The sequence below is a fragment of the Phoenix dactylifera genome, chromosome 11, assembly GCF_051530095.1.
Source record: "Phoenix dactylifera cultivar Ajwa chromosome 11, Ajwa_hap1_PhDact_Kaust_v1.1, whole genome shotgun sequence".
Lineage (NCBI taxonomy): Eukaryota > Viridiplantae > Streptophyta > Magnoliopsida > Arecales > Arecaceae > Phoenix > Phoenix dactylifera.
Genome location: NC_143200.1, coordinates 6,629,852 through 6,639,439, shown reverse-complemented (window position 1 = coordinate 6,639,439; position 9,588 = coordinate 6,629,852). Strand labels below are relative to the sequence as shown.

The 9,588-nt window shown below is 38.4% G+C and overlaps 1 protein-coding gene and 1 non-coding gene across 2 annotated transcripts; one reads left to right on the top strand and one right to left on the bottom strand.

Moving 5' to 3' along the window:
- Nucleotides 1-2,859: 2,859 nt before the first annotated feature.
- Nucleotides 2,860-5,234, top strand: LOC103717186 (Pentatricopeptide repeat (PPR-like) superfamily protein). The gene has a single exon (XM_008805475.5). It carries the CDS (start codon nucleotides 2,992-2,994, stop codon nucleotides 4,675-4,677), a length of 1,686 nt encoding a protein of 561 aa, XP_008803697.4. The 5' UTR covers nucleotides 2,860-2,991; the 3' UTR covers nucleotides 4,678-5,234.
- Nucleotides 5,235-9,227: 3,993 nt separating this feature from the next.
- TRNAT-UGU (transfer RNA threonine (anticodon UGU)) lies at nucleotides 9,228-9,299 on the bottom strand. Its single transcript has one exon. It is a non-coding gene; the product is annotated as a tRNA-Thr (tRNA).
- Nucleotides 9,300-9,588: the final 289 nt, after the last annotated feature.

Sequence of the window (9,588 nt, the reverse complement as noted above, 5' to 3'; positions counted from 1 at the left end):
AACAAAAACTAAAAACAAAAACTAAGAACTGCGGCATAGTTTTAGGTAAAGTCTATTATTGAGTTATGTCTTGAGTTTACGAGTCGTATACTTTTGAATTATCATTTATGTATGCAATTGAAGTAACATTGAATTATTTATCACAAAACCCAATCATGTAGATTCCAAGAAGTAACTTGTTTCTTTTTTGGCTTGTTTTATCATTTATCATTTATGTATGCAATTGAATTATTTTCTTTGATATAGCCTAACATTGAATTTCTATATTTTCAGACATGGATCCCGGTCCCTCCAGAGTTAGACCTACGGCGTCAGCTAGGAGACGTCGTGCTAGGAATGCTTCTCCCGACTACTCATTCTGGAGCTAGGGGAGGTCATGATGATGCTGACATGCACCGGCGGCGTATTGCAGATGCACTCGGTATCAGTACCGACATTGTACGGATGGGTCCCTCAGAGGCTACGTCACTAGGTGCCGGGCACCTATTTCATGCTATTTGTCAGATGCATCAGTTACTTCTGGGTGATGAGCCTGGCCCGAGTACAGCACCCTCTCATTCGGATCCAGCACCCTCTCATTCGGACGTACAGCAGTACACGCGTCGACGACGGCGTCATAGGGATTGATGATGGAGCCTTTATTTTGATTATGTAGCTTCGACTTTTTTTTTTGTGTAATTTGAAACTGTTGATATTAATGAAAAATATATATTTTTGGTACATTTACGTGTAATCTTTGTAAAGCCTGGACCGTTCTATTTTACACAAATATAACAGTGCACATAACAATCAATCTAACAATGCGAAGACAGATATTTTTTGATTTATATTGATGATGGAGTTTCACAGTACATGACTCTAAGAGCCCAAAAAAATTTACAACTTTCAAAAATTGTACATATATAAACAATCAATCTAACTCTACTGTCTCGCTAATTATAACATTAGGTGAGATGCTCTCTTTGAACTGTTGAATCCGGGCTTCATATGAATTTTTCCATCCGGTAGCACAAGGAAGATGATATTTTCGCCAGTTGGTCGCTACTGGCGGAACGGGATGTCCCGGCAACAAGAACACCTTCAAAATTAGAAATAAGAAAATATTAATAGCTACAAAATTATAAATAAGCAAAATTAAATAAGCAAAATTAAATATTCGCAAGTGTTGTGAACGTAGTACCTCAACAAAATGATTTCCATTTACAACAAAGTATAATGATTTCCATTTATGTAAGTACACAGTTGTAAAAATAGCTCGCTAAACTAATACAAAATTGCACAATACATTATAATACCTCGTAAGTTGTAAATTCGCTTGTGTAATCTAGTACAAATTCTGATCCAATTATACTCGATTCGGTTGTAGCATAGCCCTACATATAAAATAATTTATCACCAAGAATTAATGAATCAGAGGATCTGTTCGGCACAAAATTCAGCACGGCACGCGATTTGGCACCAGAAGCCTTCTGTTCGGCTACACAGTGCCGAACAGAAGGCTTCTGTTCGGCTGCACAGAGCCGGACAGAACCCTTCTGTCCGGCACTGTGCAGCCGAACAGAAGGCTTCTGTTCGGTTGAGGGTTGCCGAACAGAAGGCTTCTGTTCGGCACTGTTCAGCCGAACAGAAGCCTTTTGTTCGGCGATCCAGTGCCGAACGGAGCACGAACCGTAAAAAAAAAAATTTCGAAACAAGGTGGAACACGTACCTTTGCGGCCGATTCTTCGTCCCAAATCACTAGTTGCTTGTCCATGCTTCGAATGGGGCTTAAATCTCCTTCAAAGATCGCCTAAACGATGTAAATGGATCGAGGGGTTTAAGGGGGGTTTGAGGGGTGTTTTTTTTTTTCTTTTCAAAACGAAACGGAGGAGGAGGAAGGGGGGGTGTACTGAGAAAATTTCAAGGGCAATATGGTAATTACACTAAAGGTTAGTTTGGGTATTTTTTTTTTGGTTTTTGGAGGGTGTCCTTAGCAATAGGGGGGGTGTATATAGGAACCCCCCCCCCCCCCCGGGCTGGGGGTAGTTCTAAATACACCCCCCCTATTGCTCAGGACACCCCCCAAAAATTAAAAAAAAATACCCAAACTAACCTTTAGTGTAATTACCATATTGCCCTTGAAATTTTTTCAGTACACCCCCCCTTCCTCCTCCTCCGTTTCGTGCTCCGTTCGGCACTGGACGCCAAACAAAATGCTTCTGTTCGGCTGAACGGTGCCGAACAGAAGGCTTCTGTTCGGCGATCCAGTGCCGAGCAGAAGGCTTCTGTTCGGCAACCCTCAACCGAACAGAATCCTTCTGTTCGGCGGAGGGGAGGGGAGGAGGGGTAGGAGGGTGGGGAGGAGGCGGCGGAGGGGGGAGGGGTAGGAGGGGTAGTTGGAGGAGGGGGAGGTGGAGGAGGAGGAGGAGGAGGGGGAGGTGGAGGAGCAGGGGGTGGAGGAGGAGGCAGAGAAGGGGGAGAAGGCGGAGGGGGATGCAGAGTAAGAGGGGATGGGGATGGGGGGCGGAGGTAGAGGGGTGGAGGAGTAGGAGGAGGGAGGAGGGAGGAGGAGGAGGAGGGTGAATAGGCGGAGGAGGAGGGGAGAGGGATGAGGGGGAGGCAGAGGTGGGCGGGAAGAGGGGGAGGGGGAGGAGGAGGATGAGGAGGGGGGAGGAGGAGGAGGCAGAGGCGGGGCGGAGGAGGAGGGGAGAGGGATGAGGGGGAGGCAGAGGTGGGCGGGAAGAGGGGGAGGGGGAGGAGGAGGATGAGGAGGGGGGAGGAGGAGGAGGCAGAGGCGGGGGTGGGGAGGTGGGGGGTGGGGAGGGTAGGGGTAATTTAGGAATTTTTAATTTTTTAGGGGTGTCCTTAGCAAATGGGGGGGTGTAGAGAGTATTTAATTTTTTTTTAATTTTTGGGGGGTGTCCTGAGCAATAGGGGGGGTGTATTTAGAACTACCCCCGGGCTGGTGGTACATAAGAAGAGTAGCAGTAGAGCTTCACCATAATACCCTCAATGGTGGTCAGTATCACTGAAATGCCACCCAAGGCAGCTCTTTGGAGGCAGCTCCATGCTTTGTACGTAACCAGAGGAACCCAGGAGCCCTTGAAATGGACTAGACTCATGAAAGGCTACCTTTCTTATGGCTTTGCAGAGGAAGCTCTCCTCATATACACCCAAAATCTCCCTGATAGGATCCACCAACCCATACTACCGTTTGTTCTCAAAGTTTGTGCCTCCCACTCCCTCCTTTCACTTGGACAATCCCTGCATGCAGAGTGTATCAAACTTGGGATGGTCCATGAGCTATTCGTGGGTACCACATTTGTCTCCATGTACTGTAAATGTCATCGGCCCGCTGTTGCTCGTAAGTTATTCGATGAAATGCCTGAGAGGAATGTGGTGACATACAATGCGATGATTGGAGGGTACTGTATGAATGGTGACATGGAGTTGGCTTCAATTCTCTTTGACCAGATGTGTTCGCGGACCCCTGTCACTTGGGCATTGACGATTGAAGGGTTTGCTAAGGTGGGGGATACTGTGGCTGCGAGGAGGTTGTTCGACAGGGCCCCACCAGAGATGAGAACCGTGGTGACATGGACTGTTATGGTCCATGGTTATACTGTAAATGGTGAGATGGAAACTGCAAGGGAATTGTTTGACCGCATGCCAGTTCGGAATTTCTTCGTGTGGTCATCCATGATCACTGGGTATTTCAAGAAGGGTGATGCTGAGGAGGCTAGAGCAATTTTCAACCAAATGCCGGTCCGGAACTTGGTGAATTGGAATGCATTGATAGCTGGGTATGCACAAATTGGATGTTGCGAGGAGGCTTTGGAGGCTTTTAGGCAAATGCTGGAGTGTGGCATCGAACCTGATGAGTTTACAATAGCGAGTGTTTTATCAGCTTGCTCACAATTCGGTTCGCTAGGTTGTGGCAAGAAAATCCATGAATTGATCAATCACAAAAAAATAAAGACAAATCATTTTGTTTTAAATGGTTTGGTTGACATGTACGCAAAATGTGGTGATCTTGAAAGAGCAAAAAAAATCTTTGATGGGATGAGAAGAAGGAACAGTGTATGTTGGAATTCAATGATCTCGGGCCTTGCTAGTCATGGTCAGAGTGAAGAGGCCCTCAAGCTCTTTGATCAAATGGAGGAGTCAGAAGAAAAACCTAATGAGATAACCTTTCTTGTGATCCTTTCAGCCTGCACACATGGAGGATTTGTTAAAGAAGGACTAGAAATTTTTGAGAAGATGGACAAGTACGGATTGGTTGCAGGCGTGGAGCACTATGGATGTTTGGTCGATCTATTGGGCCGAGCAGGAAGGCTAGCTGAAGCCTATGATGTGATCAAGAAGATGCCAATGAAACCAAATGAGGTGGTATGGGGAGCTCTGCTAGGAGCGTGTAGATTACACATGGATATGGAAATTGCGGACAAAGTGGTGCATGAGATTGGAACCTTGAATTCTGGTGCTGGATCCACTAATGATGCACAATATGTAGTGCTATCAAATATTTATGCTGCTTCAGAAAAATGGGAAGAAGCAGAGAGGATAAGGAGGAGTATGGTGGAAAATGGAATACAAAAAATGCCTGGTTGCAGTTCCATTATGGTAGGTAACACAGACTACCAGTTCCATGCTGGGGCAATTGTAGATTCTCAAGCACATATGCTATGTGGAGCCTAGGATTAGACATTTTAAGTATTAGGATCATGAGAATCGGCGGACGCTGGCATTGTTGGATGTTTCCAAACTCAAACAGTTCGGAGAAAAAATATTCAAGTTGCACAAGAAACATTTGCTTTGAGAATTTTGTAGTTTTTATTCAGTACTGAGCTTAGGATATGAGCTGAAGCAAGGAAGAACGTATTGGCTCTCCCTTAGACTAATTTTGATAGTAGATCACTGGATAAACCAGGATACCAAGCAATGAGCTGAGATGAGATCAAAAAATTTGATATTGTTTACACACAATGAGCAAGTACAGTAATGAAACTGATACGGGTGTAAGATATACTAGTTCTTATTCAAGATTGAAGCACAGTAAACAAGGTTTAACCAAGCACAGATTCCAGTCAACAAGAGGCAGTCTTCAAAAATTTGGCCATAATGCATCGCATTGTGATGACTTGTTTTGATACTGGCACTTTGGAAAGTCATTCAATATTAGCATGCTAAATTATTGTACTTTTCCTTCTTTTGTTGTATACTGCAGTTGCTGTTAATTTCAGTCATATTATCTCAGTGCTGAACACATGGGAAGGTCTATGAGAACTATTTCAGAACTCTGCCCACCCCCTTCTCCCTCCCTCCCTCCCTCCCTCCCTCACTTTTATCTTCAAGAAACATTCATTAATTTATCCTCCATAATTAGAGCTTCTGTTTTCATGTTTAAGCCACAATTGTTTGCTACATGAAGTATATGATGATGGGATTACTTGAATAGAACATTTTAGAGCTTCTGTTTTATGTCCTTATAAGAAAAATATATGTTAAAAAAAAGCACTTTTACACAACCAGCCACTCTTATTATTCTCTTGCATCTTAAGCCGCCATACTCAACAATGTATTTTACCCTTTCGTATCACCCATTCATCATTGCTTTATGGTTGTGCAAATACTCTATACTCTTTTCGTTTATAACAGAACCTATATCCTCTTGTTAACATCCTAGAATTTAACATTATCATTATCTTGTAATAAACATCACATAATTGTTAGGCATTAAAATAATAATGATTATAATGATTGTTATTTACCATTAAATATGAAATAATGATCGATAATGAAAAATTAAAGCAACTATTTGTCGAAGTTACTGTTCACTAAAAAATATTCGTTTTAGCTATTGACTGAATGAAATTTATTTTTAGTTAAAAGTTAAATTAAAAAAGCTATATTTAATGACACTACTAATGTTAAATATAAGTATTTTTGTTGTGTAATAGCTGAAGAATTTTACTATCTCGATAGGCTAGGACAAAAATTTTCTTAAAAATGAAAAAGCTAGTACTGTAAGATTAACAAACAGGTACTTTTGTAATTTAATGAGCTAAAAGAGTAAAATGGACCTTCTATTGAGAATGATCACTAAAGATGCAAGAAAACAGTAAAAAGTACCCAACTGCGTAAAAGCAACATTTTGACTATTTTTTATATACATGAAATACAGATTGTGGATTTTGCATAAAAATCAACTTAATTGTTGGTTGTGCAAGCAAAAATCAAATTTATTTTTCTTTTTTCCTTAGAATGATACATATTTAAGGTTCCTTAAGAATTTTGCCCCTAGATCTAACTATGAGAGGGGTGGTAACCTAAATAAATTTGTATTGAATATTTAAACTATGTACATCTGGTATTCAGCCAATGTATATGGAGCATTTTAGATTTGAATATCACCCACCCTGTACTTAGACATAACTGCAAAATCATCCACATACCTTTAGACTTATATCATTCAGAGAAAGTAATAAAACCAACCTTTTCTTGCAAAATTTGAGTGGATTTTTTCATACCAATTCATTATATGGAAGTGGAATTGAAGAAAAACTTATCTTTTGCTTAAGAAAAAATAAAACTTTAGTAGTACGCTTTTGTTGAGAGGTAATTCCAAATAATTCATCAAGATTATATGACCTATTTCACATATTAGATTAAACATAATTTTACTCGGAAAATGTACAATACTAATATATATGTTATTCTACACCAAGGTTGCAATTTTGAATCTTGAAAATGTTTGTTCCCTTTCTTTTTCCATCTTTATTTGTTCATAGAATTAATTTCTCTAGTTTAATATGTTCACAAGTATGTTAAGGCTAAATTGCTTCCTTGTTGTTCATAATAAAATTAAAAACTTGGATTTCAACACTTTATCATGCCTTTTGCTAGTAACTCTCTAGAATTATGATAGCTTGTAGATAACCTAAGTCATTCCCATGCCAGATATTACAAAGGTGTAATTTTGTATTACATGCTACCACTAAAAAAAGAATCCAACATATACATAGCAAATACATATAAATGGATACGTACATATACAAATATACATACATACATACATACATACATACATGATTTAGTACGTATGTATGTATGTATATTACATAGGTCTACTCTTCTTCCAGAAGGATTGAGACCTCAACTCTACCAATACAAAATCAATGACAGAAATGTCATATGGAGGATCAATACCATAGGTTATAATCTACATCATAAAACTATCACAAAATCTAAAATCATGTTATAGAGGTCATATACCCATGCATCAAATGGTTCAAAAAATATTATTTTAATTGTTTAATATTGATGTTTTGAATGATTTATGGTTTAGAAGCATCCAAATTTATTGAATTTTGGTTTCTACGTATTTTATAATATCCAAATCATGATCAATAGTCTAGCTTGGGACACTAATTTAGTATCACCATGAATTTTTGTTCTCACTTGATGCATGAGTAGAAAGTCTTAAAACACGATTTTTTGTATCTTAAGTTTTTGTTATATAGATCATATTCAATAGTATCGATTCTAAATTCGAAATGTTCATCAATAATTTTTGTTTGTAGGATTGAGGTCAATCCTCTCAAAAGAAGAGGAGACTATCACTATATGTGTGTATATATAAATACAGACATATGTATGTTTGCATGTGTATATATGCATGTATGTTTGTATGCATGCATGCATGAATGCATGTATCTATGTATATATGTATGTATGTATGAATGTACAAATGCATCATGAATATATATGTATATGTATATACGCATATATGTGTATAAGCATATGTATATATATGTATATAAGTGAAAGTGGGTGTCAACTGCATTTGTCAATAACCGCATTTGTCACACCTCCGACCTGAGATCGCGAGTTAGGGGTCGCATCAACCGCCGCATGCTCATAGAAACCTCTCTCCATAAGCATGCAAGGCATCTCAACATGATATCATAAATATGCAATAGAATAATTTAACTAATAATATGCAAACTTTATTTCTTTAACTAACTCAACTACAATGTCTCACAATTCTAATATTAGTCCAGATGCGGCGGCGCGCACGAACAACATTCAGTGTTCTAAGAGGAAAAATGACAAAATCTCCGGTGAAGAGCTCTGATCAAGGTTGGACCTCCAGTGGAGGAATGGGGAGGAGCTTAAATAGACCGAAGACTAAATTCTAGTCTTTGATAGAGTCTGAGGAGGAGGAGGACTCGTCTTCGTTCGTCGTGCTCAACGGGCTGTGTTCGGAAGCTGGGCCGGGCCTCACAACTTTTCTCAATCCTTAAAATTTTACAAATGCCACAGAAGATGAGAAAGACATATTTCATACTCATGGTAATAAATAGGGTGTAAATGGATTTGATTGACTAGTTTCTAAGCTAAATCCGATTAGAAATAGATCTAGTTCAACCCGAATCAAAGTTATTTAGATTGATCTTGGATTCAAAATCATGACTCTATTTGAATATGGATTGGCTTTTCAGATTACCATATTTCCAATTTGAATCAAACTAAATCGAACCAATCCTAAACTAATACATACATACATACATTAAATTCCTCCTTGATTATAGCAAATCAGTTTTCTTTTTGTCATATAGTTAGTCAATAATGTGTTGTTAATTGTAACTATATGTGATTGCAATCAAATCTTATATAAATATTTTGATAATGTTTACATTTTGCATACTTTTGTTATAAATATAATATATTTATGCTACAATTAGGTAATAAATTTATATATATTGATTATGGATTGTGTTAAGGTTATTGCTCACCCAATTTGACTCGAAATTTTGATGGATTGATAAAATTAATATTAAATCCAATCCAATCCAACTCGAATGGAATTGAATTAGGTTTGAGTTCAATTTCTTGGCATTATTCAAATATGGACTGGGTTTGGATTCTGCCGATCCCCAATCCAACCCAGCCACTTGCAATCCTAGTAATAAAGCAAAATTATTTAAATATGTATAAGGTTTGATTTAACAAACAAGTGAAAAAAATATTATATGCTTTATGGTTAAAAGCAAAATTATTTAGATGAGTATAAGGCATGTTTATGAAAAAAATAAAAATGTAAATTTGCCCACTAGCAAAGCAAAACTATTTAAATTTGGATATAGTTTGATTTAACAAATAACTGAAAAATATATGTGGGTTTGTGGTAAAAATGCAAAATTAGTTAGATAAATATACGCTTTATTTATGAAAAGGAAAATTTCTGCCCCCATGCAGGATCGAACTACAGACCTTCAGTTTACAAGACTGACGCTCTACCACTGAGCTATAGGGGCCATAATGTTTAAATTTTACCATCTTATTAGAAAGGAAAATAACTGCACAACGAGCTGCTAATAGCAATTAACCAGCATCTTAATTAATCCAGTGAATAAACAACTTATATTATGGCCACTTACATAAAGCTGATGGCTGACATCCAAGATGGGAACTTAGACATCAAGCCAAAGATGACATGATTCATAAACTCAAGGTGAAATTAATTAACCATCGGCCACCTATAAAAATCTGTAGTTCACAGAGCATATAACTGATTTTCATTATTGTGCATCTAGAATATAGCTG